Raw genomic sequence first — 14,677 nt, 5'->3', positions numbered from 1 at the left:
TAGATAACTTCTTAAGCAAAATAAGGTTCCAACAAAATAAGGTTCAGAGCTTCGTGTTCCTCGGAAGCGGAATACATAGCGGTGGTACGCTACCGACAGCTAGCGTCGCTACTGCGGGCGGAAATTATCCGCCCACTAAGAGTAAACGAACCAAGTATGTCTCGCTGCAGCCTGCAGGAAGGCGGAGTTGGACATCCAACCCCCCCCACATCCAACTCCACCCTCTAATGCGCTGTCGTGCGCCAACCCACTACTTCTTCATTCGAGAATAACTTGAAAATATGCATAATAACTCACAAGTGTTCAAGAGACACGTCGTTGCGCTTAATTTACACATACCTCGTTTACTTTGTGTATCGTTCCACGTATGTTATTCATTATTTTTATTTATTGGGTGGCGAACGTAAAATGTTGACGAGGGGATGTAAAATGGACACAAATTAAGTATTATATCGCGATAGATCGATCGCCGGTGGTTGGCGCCAGAGCGAACTAGTAACTCATTGAATCATAGATGTAGATCAGAGGTAAATAAACTAGATTTTTTTTGGCGTGAGAAATCGGATGTGTGGCGTGAGAGCGTGTGAAGACGGTCAAATGCGTGTGTTTCATGCTCAATGCGTGAGAGTTGGCAACTCTGCTACTATAAGTACACAATTAAAATGGTAATGTTTACTGTTTACTGAAAATGTTGGTGATAGAGAAGGGAAACAGGAACAGGATCCGGGAACTCTTTCATTTTGAAGGGTGCGTTCCGGGAACTGTCTGCCTCGATCCGGTAACTTTCAAGCCTAATAATTATAAGTTATGAAGAAATCTGTCTGCGTTGAACCAATTAATTGAACAAATAATTCTATAAAAGACATTTTTAAACACAAGATCCACATTCCTAAATCACATAAGAGCTCTCCTTTTTAGCGATGCCTTTCCGTGTCTCCCCTATAAAGCTAGTTACAGTACAATAAAGTACAATGATTTATTTTAACAAAGCATGGATTAACCCCTGAGATCCCCGTTACAAACACGCCAGGTGTCTGTCACAGAGAGAGCTCAGAGACCCTTCTCCAAGAGATCCCTGCTACAAACGCACAAGGCGTCTGCAAGAGAGAGCTAATTCCCCATTCCGAACTCTCATCTTTTATATGTTTAATCATCAATACACACGGTGTCCACGAGGTGAACACGAGGTGATCAACCAAATGTGAATGGACAATACATAGAATGAATAACACTGATTTGACAAATGCATGTGACGCATGCCCCCTCCACGCTCAGCATCCTCGTGATGTCATGACAGCCTGAGTGTCGCCGTAGTCCCTTCCCTTCCAAGTAGAGATTAGGCGTCTTCCAGCGAGGTCAGTTTTGGAACACCAGAGGAACATCAGATTAGGCTTCAGCCGAGGCCAGAGAACACACACACACACACATCTGAGGCCTACTGAAGTCACGAGAATGGCTTCAGTGCCATGATTAACACACGTATATGTAAAAAGATCTCTAACCCCTATATCTAATGTGTTTAATGTATACTAAGAAAGCCTGACATAAATGGAAATCACCAAATTTCCACCACAACTTTCGTGAGTGACCGTAGCGCGCGACTCCGCACACCTTGCGCGCGTCACATTCTTTGCAGTGTCCTCCTGAAACGATATGTGGTAGTATAAAGAAACACCCCTCAAACACGGGGAAGGAACATTTACCTGACCAATTTTAATGTTGTATTGTGTTTCAGATTTGAAAAGTGCTGGAATTTAGGCTAAAGTACTTGAAAATGCAAATTGATGTGGGCGGGGTTGGATGTCCAACTCCGCCTTCCTGCAGGCTGCAGCGAGAGGCTTCTCAAACGAACAGCGGGCATCATAGTCCTGATAGGGGGAGACACAGGCTCACAGGCTTCCACTTAACCCCTCACCTTCCAACACAGATTGAATAGGCACGGGTGAATAATTTATTTGCTTATATTTTTGTAATTGTTTGGATGTCGAATGTCAAACTGTAAGTAGATAAAATAAAATTGGATAAATTATAATATATATATTTATGTTTTAAGAATATTTTTAGGCCCTCTGAGAGGGCGTAGAGGGCCCTGACGGTTCCCCACTGTTCTATATATATTCTGTATCTAACAAATAAACACGAGTAACATGTTAATCATCTTAATTAATAACTAATGAATATAAGAATTATAATCTTTATTTGTATAGCACATTTCATACATACATATATCAAATATATACATACAACTCAAAGTGCTTTACAGAATTTATAGACATTAAATAAATAGAAATAAAATATATTTAGAAATAAATTATTTAAATAAATAGAACAAAACAAATATAAAGTGTAATAAGAAAATAATGTATATAATAATAAAATAATATAGTAGGTAATATGGCACTAGTTAAAATTGCACTGGGTTAAGCAATATGAGGTGGCTATAACATTCACCTTCGGAATATTCTGTGCATGACTGGGCTTGACATCCAACCACGTCATAAAATACATTTTTGCATCAATATGGCTCTAATCATGAAGATGAATGTGATAAAAACAATAAAACATTTTATCATCAGCGTTAGTAGGCACTTAAAAGTTTATCACTGAACACCAGATCAGACTATAAGTGAACTTTGGAAGATATTAAATGAGTAACATGAATCTAAACATTGATTGTCTAGAGAGTACAGAGGCCTACAGGATGGTTGTGTCTGGTTCTCTAGATAGCAGGGAGGCCTACAGGATGGTTTTCCTGTGAAGTGCCCTTTTAAACCACCTCAGCCCCAGTCCCCAAATATACACACTCAACTGGTACTTAATAATATCAAATGGCAAATTTTTCCATTATAAATAGCATGTAATAATGCAAAAATAATGTCTATTGATGTATTCATGATTTAAACAAAATTCTGTCTGTTCTGGGAAAGCCAGATTCAACTTTGAATGAAACACAGTGCCTGAATCATTCCAGTAATATTTATATATTTATGTTAATAAATTTCCACCAAGAATTTCCACTTCACAAATCCACTGAAATCTTCATAATTTTTAAAATCCCTTGTGAGATTTAGCCTAGCCAACAATTAATCAAAAAAGGTAATATGTCTGAAATTTTTTAATTTTAGGTAATATGTCTGAAATTTTTTAACATTAATCTTCTGGATATAAAGATTGATGTTTATTTTAGATTTGTCTCTTTAAATAATAAATTAATATCTGTCATCTGAATTGTTGTAGGGGTTCCTGTTGGCTGTGGAGATATTACTCAGGTCCACAGCCCCAAATGTTGACCTGGAGGGAACACGATTGCTGAAGTTCCACATACAGTCACCAAAGCTGTCCATCTGTAATACAAACAAAATCAACTGGATGGTAAAATTGTTTGTAACCCTTTTTTATAAATAATTGAAGCAAACTTTTTAAAATGATTGCAATGATTTGCAACATTGTAAACCAATTTTTTTAATAAAATGTTTCAAAGTAGAAATATGGTATATCCCCACAAATATACTCGAGTACAAGTAAAATTTATTATGATTTCAAAATAAGTTTTAAAAGCCTAAATTCTAGTTTGTAATTATTAACAATTCACACCTGCTTATTAGTCGTTGAAAAACCACTTGAAGTCTTCTCTGAGTGATCTCTGGTCACTAGAACACTTCTACTTCCGCTGTGTGATGTGTCCAGATTGAATGGTTGCCAGCCTATATTAGGGTTGGCCCGTGGGATTCTGGGAATTCCTGCTGGTTTACTGAATTCCATATTAAATTCATTGTTATCAGGGGTGTCAGGGGTTTTCTTAGACGTTCTGGAAAAGCAAAAGTATGTCAGCAACACATTATTTGTTTTGTACTCCTCCACTGCTGGGAAGCAGTTCAACAAATATGCCAGTAGTTGAATGTGCATTATACATGTTGAAATGAGCCTCACCTGAACCTAATCACTATCACTGCAATGAAGCTGCTCACAGACAGTGTGCCCAAAATGCAGGAGACCACCACCACAGACAGAAGATATGCTGGAAAGACAGAGGGTGAAGGGCCACACAGAGAAATGCCACCAACACATTATGACAATGTACATTGCCATGATATACAATCAGCAGGTCCAATATGTAATTCGTCATGTTTAAAATGAACTTACGTTCATTACAGTTGAAACCAGAGAGACCAAAAGGACATCTGGAAAGAAAAGTTTAAATTAGATTGATGGTATGATTACATGGCTATAAACCTATGGCTACACAGAAACCCTGTGGAGTAAACACCTTGAAACCCAAGACAAAACCAATCACATTTTTTGTGCTTTCATTTTACATATGTGAAATTTTTTCACAGTTTATTTATGAAAATATACAGACAGGAACTCACTGTTCACACATTTTTGAATTCACTGCTTTCTCACCACTGGGACAGGCTACGGAGAGAACACATATTTGCTGCAAGATTAATACTGGATGAACATTTTTATGACATAGGAAGGGTGCAGATTGGTGTATCCTGTAGAAACAGGTGTAAGCTGATATAAGGGCTTACCTATGCATGCCCGGGTCATTCTTTTGCTCATCACATATTCTTCTTTACAGCTGCAGGTAGCCAGGCCATCACTACTGCTGCATTTAGTGGTCGTGTTGTCACAGTAATCGACGGAGCACAGGGTTTTAACTAAAAAAGGATCAAACGAGTTAGACATCTCCTCTGGCCTTACTTTCACAAACAAAGCAGTTAGTCACATTACAGGGATCAGTTACTTCCCACACTACACAACGGGAATTATTTAGAGTGGTGGACACAGCAGTCAGAGACAAGTGGGGACGTACAGGAAATCGTGCCACCAAAGAGAATCATGCTGCCATCGCTTGAACTGATTGCCTTCTGCACAGTAGTATTCACTGTTTCCTCTGTGACGTTTGATGTACTACTGAAGAAGCTGTCCACGTCTGCTGACACACCAACTATTGCCGTTCGTGCTGGCAGCGCACTAGGGACAACAACCACAGCCACATGCATGATGGGTAGAGGGCAGTCTCACTGGGTCCTGCACAGTCAGGTCAGAGGCTACCCACTGCCTGCTCCGCTTTAATATCTGATTCGTAACTATAGTTACTGTGAAGGCCATGTCCCATCAACTTAATAATAATAGTCGCACACAGGAGCGTTGCTCACCTTAGCTTCAAAACTGTGGATCTAAGATATCCTGTCTCATCTCGAAAAGATTTGTCGAGCTGAGTTTGAAGAAATGATATAATCCCATGTTAACTTATTATTTAGGCCTTCAAAGCCATTATGGTAAACATTAGCCACATTAAACAGGGGTCACAAATTGTGATTAGTGGCTTAAATGTTCAAAAACACAATCAGCAAATTCAAACTGGTCTCTTACTGCTTCAACAATTTGTTGGGATGCATTTTTGAATTCTTCTGAATCTCTTTGTTCCATTTCTTCTTTAAACTCAAGATTAGGCAATTGTAAATCATTGGGGAAGGACTTTGCTGTAAATAAGAACACAAGGATTATGAATTACAGGACTTGAAACATGAATGTAATACACCCTTATATATAACTACAGATCTCTTTAAACCAAACTACAATAAACATACAGTATTTCTGTATAATGACAAAGTTTACTTGATGTTGCATTAAGGATTATTAAACTGCCCTCTGTTATTAAACCTGCGCTCTGTGTCCGGCAGACACTAACATACTAAGCATAGAAGCACAGAGGTACCTTCAAGACAGGACTTTAGATTTCTGTCATAGAACAGTCCTGGTTGACAAGTGCACGTAAAGCTATCGACACGCTCCTCACAGGTGCTGTCTTGAGGACAGGGGTTTGAGGCACAATGACCTGCCAGATATGTCAGTAAGGAGAAAGAAGGAAGGGCACAGAGCAACATATTAGAGTTTAGAGAGTCTTGTAAAAAGGCAACAGTGTTGTATACCATAACCACTTAATAATAAGAGATTGTTCCCTTTGCTTAATGCTGCTGGGTCACATAAACCTTCTAAAAATGCAGGAGAAAAAGACAGGGCAGTGACAGTGAGACAGGGCTTTGCAGTGGAAGTGAGACAGGGCAGTGGGAGTATTTCCCATTTAGAAATAAAAAGTTGTGGTTTTTCCGGGTCAGGTTTATTACTCAGTCTAATTGCTAACTCATTACAGCAAATGAGGTAATAACAGACAACTTATAAAAAATCTTTTGGCAGCAGTCTGAGTTAAAGTTATTGTTATCTTATTAAGGGAGTTATTTAAATTATCTTCAGGCCCACTTTTATTTCTATTTTGCACTGTAACGCGGGGATAGAGGCGGCTGGAGGCAGAGGTTGCACGTTGTGGTCTTTATTATCCATGAGTGACAACCCAAAACAACCAACAAAGGGCTCTAACATAAACAAGGGCACCAGATTAGCAGGTTCTTAGCACACAACTGACGTAGAGCAGGTCCAGTGGTGAGCAGCTCTCGGATGAATGTGCAACACTGGACAACGCGACCTGTGGGCTTAAAAAAAGGTGGAACACGTAATAAGGCACAGGTGTTAGTAGTGCGGTGATTGAGACCTAGGGAGTGGCTTAGTGCTAGGGGGAGTGTGCAGTGTGGGTGTGTGGGTGGATGCACGCGCCCTCTGGTGGCGACCCAGCCTCCTCACCGTGACATGCACTTGACTGTTTAACCGTTACAGTGAAAAAGTAGACATAGGCTACCAATTAAGCCTTTCACTATAGTAAAGTAAAAATAAAAAATATAGCCGCAAGCGGCAATTGGCGGGTTCACACACGAATAGGCCTCTTGGCCTCAATAGGCAGAGGCCCAAAAGTTCCTTTAGACCCTAAATGTGAAAAGAAGCTATTTGAGTGGAAAAAAATGCACAAATAAATCAATGTGCAAAAAAAGGTTCAATTAGGGCACTAAAGGCCCAAAAGGATCAAAATAATGTGTATTGGGAAATTGAGTCAGATCACAGAACTAAATCACATGCTGAGATCAGCTTTGTGTGTGTTTGTGTGGTGTTTCATGTAATAGTTTTCAGTCAGTTCTGGAATATGGCCACTAGATGGAGGCCAAGTACTACCATACTGATATCTCATTAATCTCAGTAATGAAATATGACATTTTGGTGACTTAAAAGGTTAATTTCTGGTCAGGTAGTGTACTTTATGTAAAAAAAAGTTTCAGTTGAGGCAGTAAAGACACAAAAGGTTCAAAATAAATTGTATTGGCAAAATGATTTAGATCACAGAACTAAATCACATGCTGAGATCAGCTTTGTGTGTGTGTTTGTGTGGTATTTCATGTGAGAAATAGTTTTCAGTCCGTTTCGATGTTTGGCCACTAGATGGAGCCCAAGTACTACCATACTGATATCTCATTAATCTCAGTAATGCAATATGACATTTTGGTGAATTAAAAGGTTCATTTCTGGTCAGGCAGTGCACTTTTTGTTATAAGATGCAATTGCAATGTTATAGAACTTATTGATCTGGATCATACAAGACCAATTACTTGTCTGTATTCTGCATAACAAGATTGCAGCATGAGTTTTTATGTTTTCTTAGGTTTTTGGGTACTGTAGCACCCCCGACAGGCCAATTTGAACCAAACTTGGCATACCTCACAAGGACTTCAGGATATAAAAGCCTTTCAAATTGGGAGTTGATTGCATACATGGTTTATGAGTTATAGCAATATAGGTCATATATGGCATGGCCACAATGATATAATGGGAAAATGGACCAATCAGATAAATAAAACTCCAACATTTTTTTAATCAGTTTTTACCTACAGAGTCTACTGATTATGCTCATAGCAATTTTTCCATAATTGGATCAAATTCCTATGACTAGTTTGTAAATAGCTATTTTCAAACAATAGATGAATGTGACAAAAGTATGCATTTTTTAATAGGACTTGTAATTGCAAAGTTGTCAGGTCTACTGCAAGGAATAAAAAGAAACAAGTTGCATGTTCCTAAGTGAAAATTTGGAGGAGTTATGCATGATTTTCACAAATAGCGCCACCTAGTGGCCAATAGTTTCAAAACTGCACAGCATGACACAAAGTCCTGAGATGTGCACAGTGGTGAGGTTTCATGTTGTTTGGCCAATGGTAAGTCTGTCAAATGGCCAATTATTTCAAATAAAAATTAATTGGCTCATGGCGGCCATGTTTTTTAAATGATGATGTCATAATTGTGTGTCTTGATATCACTTGGGCCCCTGATGATGCCTGTAAAGTTTTGGCTTGATGTGACTAATGGTTTCTGAGAAACAGTTTTTCCTATGTTATAGCGCCCCCTATTGGACAATCGTGGCCAGCTTTGACCTGTGACCTCGGAGTCATGTGCCCTAACAACTGTTAAAATTTTATGAAGATCGGTCAAAGCGTTGCTGAGATATGGCTGTTTAAGTAAATTTGGCCACGCCTCGGAGCTATTGATTGACATGTGACAGCCAGACTATATGCAAATCTCAAAATGTTTTTAAGCAACTTTGATAATGAGATTCTCCTGAATATTTTGACACCAAGGTTGTGGTGATCCGATAAAAAACCAGGGACTAGTATAAAAAAGTAGGTTTTGCATATTATGCAAATTAGCAAAAAATCTAAGTAGGCGGAGCTTAATGGTTCTTGAGGCTTTTTTGTTTGGCTTGAGCCAAGGAATCCATCAGAAGTGGAATTTTGTTTCTAGGCCCTACGGTTTGGGAGATATGGACCAAAACGCGAAATGGTGCGCTATAGCGCCACCATCAGGCCAATGTGGGTCTCTGTGCTTTAGCACGGTCTCGCAAAGAGACTACACCATCCTGCCAAGTTTGGTCTCCCTGGGCCTTACGGTCTAGGCTGCAGTATGCGTTTTATCAGTAGAAAAATAATAATAAATATAGCCGCAAGCGGCAATTGGCGGGTTCACACACGAATAGGCCACTTGGCTTCAATAGGCAATAGACCCAATAGGTCCTTTAGACCCAAAAGAAGCTGTTTGAGTGGAAAAAATGCACAAATAAATCAATGTGCAAAAAAATGTTCAATTGGGGCACTAAAGGCCCAAAAGGATCAAAATAATGTGTATTGGCAAAATGATTCAAATCACAGAACTAAATCACATGCTGAGATCAGCTTTGTGTGTGTGTTTGTGTGGTATTTCATGTGAGAAATAGTTTTCAGTCCGTTCCGATGTTTGGCCACTAGATGGAGCCCAAGTACTACCATACTGATATCTCATTAATCTCAGTAATGCAATATGACATTTTGGTGAATTAAAAGGTTCATTTCTGGTCAGGCAGTGCACATTTTGTTATAAGATGCAATTGCAATGTTATAGAACTTATTGATCTGGATCATACAAGACCAATTACTTGTCTGTATTCTGCATAACAAGATTGCAGCATGAGTTTTTATGTTTTCTTAGGTTTTTGGGTACTGTAGCGCCCCCGACAGGCCAATTTGAACCAAACTTGGCATACCTCACAAGGACTTCAGGATATAAAAGCCTTTCAAATTGGGAATTGATTGCATACATGGTTTATGAGTTATAGCAATATAGGTCATATATGGCATGGCCACAATGATATAATGGGAAAATGGACCAATCAGAAAAATAAAAATCCAACATTTTTTTAATCACGTTTTACCTACAGAGTCTACTGATTATGCTCATAGCAATTTTTCCATAATTGGATCAAATTCCTATGACTAGTTTGTAAATAGCTATTTTCAAACAATAGATGAATGTGACAAAAGTATGCATTTTTTAATAGGACTTGTAATTGCAAAGTTGTCAGGTCTACTGCAAGGAATAAAATGAAACAAGTTGCATGTTCCTAAGTGAAAATTTGGAGGAGTTATGCATGATTTTCACAAATAGCGCCACCTAGTGGCCATATGTTTTAAAACTGCACAGCATGACACATAGTCCTGAGATATGCACAGTGGTGAGGTTTCATGTTGTTTGGCCAATGGTAAGTCTGTCAAATGGCCAATTATTTCAAATAAAAATTAATTGGCTCATGGCGGCCATGTTTTTTGAGTGATGATGTCATCATTGTGTGTCTTGATATCACTTGGGCCCCTGATGATGCCTGTAAAGTTTTGGCTTGATGTGACTAATGGTTTCTGAGATACAGTTTTTCCCATGTTATAGCGCCCCCTATTGGACAATCGTGGCCAGCTTTGACCTATGACCTCAGAGTCATGTGCCCTAACAACTGTTAAAATTTTATGAAGATCGGTCAAAGCGTTGCTGAGATATGGCTGTTTAAGTAAATTTGGCCACGCCTTGGAGCTATTGATTGACATGTGACAACCAGACTGTATGCAAATCTCAAAATGTTTTTAAGCAACTTTGATAATGAGATTCTCCTGAATATTTTGACACCAAGGTTGTGGTGATCGGATGAAAATCCAGGGACTAGTATAAAAAAGTAGGTTTTGCATATTATGCAAATTAGCAAAAAATCTAAGTAGGCGGAGCTTAATGGTTCTTGAGGCTTTTTTGTTTGGCTTGAGCCAAGGAATCCCTCAGAAGTGGAATTTTGTTTCTAGGACCTACGGTTTGGGAGATATGGACCAAAACGCAAAATGGTGCGCTATAGCGCCACCATCAGGCCAATGTGGGTCTCTGTGCTTTAGCACGGTCTCGCAAAGAGACTACACCATTCTGCCAAGTTTGGTGTCTCTGGGCCTTACGGTCTAGGCTGCAGTATGCGTTTTATGCGGAGAAAAATAATAATAATAATAAGAAGAAAAAACCCGACAATTACAATAGGTTTCCCACACTACGTGTGTGAACCCTAATAAGAAAAAGAAGAAAAATTCGAGCAATTACAATAGGTTTCCCACACTACGTGTGTGAACCCTAATAAGAAAAATCTCAGCAATTACAATAGGTTTCCCACACTACGTGTGTGAACCCTAAAAATAAATCAATGTGCAAAAAAATGTTCAATTGGGGCACTAAAGGCCCAAAAGGATCAAAATAATGTGTATTGGCAAAATGATTCAAATCACAGAACTAAATCACATGCTGAGATCAGCTTTGTGTGTGTTTTTGTGTGGTGTTTCATGTGAGCAATAGTTTTCAGTTCGTTTCAATGTATGGCCACTAGATGGAGCCCAAGTACTACCATACTGATATCTCATTAATCTCAGTAATGCAATATGACATTTTGGTGAATTAAAAGGTTCATTTCTGGTCAGGCAGTGCACTTTTTGTTATAAGATGCAATTGCAATGTTATATAACTTATTGATCTGGATCATACAAGACCAATTACTTGTCTGTATTCTGCATAACAAGATTGCAGCATGAGTTTTTATGTTTTCTTAGGTTTTTGGGTACTGTAGCGCCCCCGACAGGCCAATTTGAACCAAACTTGGCATGCCTCACAAGGACTTCAGGATATAAAAGCCTTTTAAATTGGGAGTTGATTGCATACATGGTTTATGAGTTATAGCAATATAGGTCATATATGGCATGGCCACAATGATATAATGGGAAAATGGACCAATCAGAAAAATAAAAATCCAAAATTTTTTTAATCACTTTTTACCTACAGAGTCTACTGATTATGCTCATAGCAATTTTGCCATAATTGGATCAAATTCCTATGACTAGTTCTTAAAGAGCTATTTTCAAACAATTGATGAATGTGACAAAAGTATGCATTTTTTAATAGGACTTGTAATTGCAAAGTTGTCAGGTCTACTGCAAGGAATAAAAAGAAACAAGTTGCATGTTCCTAAGTGAAAATTTGGAGGAGTTATGCATGATTTTCACAAATAGCGCCACCTAGTGGCCAAATGTTTTAAACTGCACAGCATGACACATAGTCCTGAGACATGGACAGTGGTGAGGTTTCATGTTGTTTGGCCAATGGTAAGTCTGTCAAATGGCCAATTAATTCAAATAAAAATTAATTGGCTCATGGCGGCCATGTTTTTTGAGTGATGATGTCATCATTGTGTGTCTTGATATCACTTGGGCCCCTGATGATGCCTGTAAAGTTTTGGCTTGATGTGACTAATGGTTTCTGAGATACAGTTTTTCCCATGTTATAGCGCCCCCTATTGGACAATCGTGGCCAGCTTTGACCTATGACCTCGGAGTCATGTGCCCTAACAACTGTTAAAATTTTATGAAGATCCGTCAAAGCGTTGCTGAGATATGGGTGTTTAAGTAAATTTGGCCACGCCTTGGAGCTATTGATTGACATGTGACAACCAGACTGTATGCAAATCTCAAAATGTTTTTAAGCAACTTTGATAATGAGATTCTCCTGAATATTTTGACACCAAGGTTGTGGTGATCGGATGAAAAACCAGGGACTAGTACAAAAAAGTAGGTTTTGCATATTATGCAAATTAGCAAAAAATCTAAGTAGGCGGAGCTTAATGGTTCTTGAGGCTTTTTTGTTTGGCTTGAGCCAAGGAATCCATCAGAAGTGGAATTTTGTTTCTAGGCCCTACGGTTTGGGAGATATGGGCCAAAACGCAAAATGGTGCGCTATAGCGCCACCATCAGGCCAATGTGGGTCTCTGTGCTTTGGCACGGTCTCGCAAAGAGACTACACCACTCTGCCAAGTTTGGTGTCTCTGGGCCTTACGGTCTAGGCTGCAGTATGCGTTTTATGCGGAGAAAAATAATAATAAATATAGCCGCAAGCGGCAATTGGCGGGTTCACACACGAATAGGCCACTTGGCTTCAATAGGCAATAGACCCAATAGGTCCTTTAGACCCAAAAGAAGCTGTTTGAGTGGAAAAAATGCACAAATAAATCAATGTGCAAAAAAATGTTCAATTGGGGCACTAAAGGCCCAAAAGGATCAAAATAATGTGTATTGGCAAAATGATTCAAATCACAGAACTAAATCACATGCTGAGATCAGCTTTGTGTGTGTGTTTGTGTGGTATTTCATGTGAGAAATAGTTTTCAGTCCGTTCCGATGTTTGGCCACTAGATGGAGCCCAAGTACTACCATACTGATATCTCATTAATCTCAGTAATGCAATATGACATTTTGGTGAATTAAAAGGTTCATTTCTGGTCAGGCAGTGCACATTTTGTTATAAGATGCAATTGCAATGTTATAGAACTTATTGATCTGGATCATACAAGACCAATTACTTGTCTGTATTCTGCATAACAAGATTGCAGCATGAGTTTTTATGTTTTCTTAGGTTTTTGGGTACTGTAGCGCCCCCGACAGGCCAATTTGAACCAAACTTGGCATACCTCACAAGGACTTCAGGATATAAAAGCCTTTCAAATTGGGAATTGATTGCATACATGGTTTATGAGTTATAGCAATATAGGTCATATATGGCATGGCCACAATGATATAATGGGAAAATGGACCAATCAGAAAAATAAAAATCCAACATTTTTTTAATCACGTTTTACCTACAGAGTCTACTGATTATGCTCATAGCAATTTTTCCATAATTGGATCAAATTCCTATGACTAGTTTGTAAATAGCTATTTTCAAACAATAGATGAATGTGACAAAAGTATGCATTTTTTAATAGGACTTGTAATTGCAAAGTTGTCAGGTCTACTGCAAGGAATAAAATGAAACAAGTTGCATGTTCCTAAGTGAAAATTTGGAGGAGTTATGCATGATTTTCACAAATAGCGCCACCTAGTGGCCATATGTTTTAAAACTGCACAGCATGACACATAGTCCTGAGATATGCACAGTGGTGAGGTTTCATGTTGTTTGGCCAATGGTAAGTCTGTCAAATGGCCAATTATTTCAAATAAAAATTAATTGGCTCATGGCGGCCATGTTTTTTGAGTGATGATGTCATCATTGTGTGTCTTGATATCACTTGGGCCCCTGATGATGCCTGTAAAGTTTTGGCTTGATGTGACTAATGGTTTCTGAGATACAGTTTTTCCCATGTTATAGCGCCCCCTATTGGACAATCGTGGCCAGCTTTGACCTATGACCTCAGAGTCATGTGCCCTAACAACGGTTAAAATTTTATGAAGATCGGTCAAAGCGTTGCTGAGATATGGCTGTTTAAGTAAATTTGGCCACGCCTTGGAGCTATTGATTGACATGTGACAACCAGACTGTATGCAAATCTCAAAATGTTTTTAAGCAACTTTGATAATGAGATTCTCCTGAATATTTTGACACCAAGGTTGTGGTGATCGGATGAAAATCCAGGGACTAGTATAAAAAAGTAGGTTTTGCATATTATGCAAATTAGCAAAAAATCTAAGTAGGCGGAGCTTAATGGTTCTTGAGGCTTTTTTGTTTGGCTTGAGCCAAGGAATCCCTCAGAAGTGGAATTTTGTTTCTAGGACCTACGGTTTGGGAGATATGGACCAAAACGCAAAATGGTGCGCTATAGCGCCACCATCAGGCCAATGTGGGTCTCTGTGCTTTAGCACGGTCTCGCAAAGAGACTACACCATTCTGCCAAGTTTGGTGTCTCTGGGCCTTACGGTCTAGGCTGCAGTATGCGTTTTATGCGGAGAAAAATAATAATAATAATAATAAGAAGAAAAAACCCGACAATTACAATAGGTTTCCCACACTACGTGTGTGAACCCTAAATATAGCCGCAAGCGGCAATTGGCGGGTTCACACACAAATAGGCCACTTGGCTTCAATAGGCAATAGACCCAATAGGTCCTTTAGACCCAAAAGAAGCTGTTTGAGTGGAAAA

General features: G+C 38.9%; 1 protein-coding gene across 1 annotated transcript; it reads right to left on the bottom strand.

Moving 5' to 3' along the window:
* Nucleotides 1–2,405: 2,405 nt before the first annotated feature.
* Nucleotides 2,406–6,180, bottom strand: LOC143509770 (protein HEG homolog 1-like). The gene is made up of 10 exons (XM_076998591.1): nucleotides 5,729–6,180; nucleotides 5,383–5,492; nucleotides 5,166–5,224; nucleotides 4,820–4,980; nucleotides 4,536–4,664; nucleotides 4,371–4,416; nucleotides 4,144–4,181; nucleotides 3,931–4,018; nucleotides 3,595–3,808; nucleotides 2,406–3,344 (listed from the first exon to the last, which is right to left on the bottom strand). Exons 1-10 carry the CDS (start codon nucleotides 5,943–5,945, stop codon nucleotides 3,210–3,212), a joined length of 1,197 nt encoding a protein of 398 aa, XP_076854706.1. The 5' UTR covers nucleotides 5,946–6,180; the 3' UTR covers nucleotides 2,406–3,209.
* Between the last annotated feature and the right edge of the window lie 8,497 nt (nucleotides 6,181–14,677).

This window comes from Brachyhypopomus gauderio, chromosome 3, assembly GCF_052324685.1.
Source record: "Brachyhypopomus gauderio isolate BG-103 chromosome 3, BGAUD_0.2, whole genome shotgun sequence".
NCBI classification, from domain to species: Eukaryota; Metazoa; Chordata; class Actinopteri; order Gymnotiformes; family Hypopomidae; genus Brachyhypopomus; species Brachyhypopomus gauderio.
The sequence above is the reverse complement of the archived record's forward strand: the minus strand, read 5'-3'. Positions and strand labels throughout refer to the sequence as shown.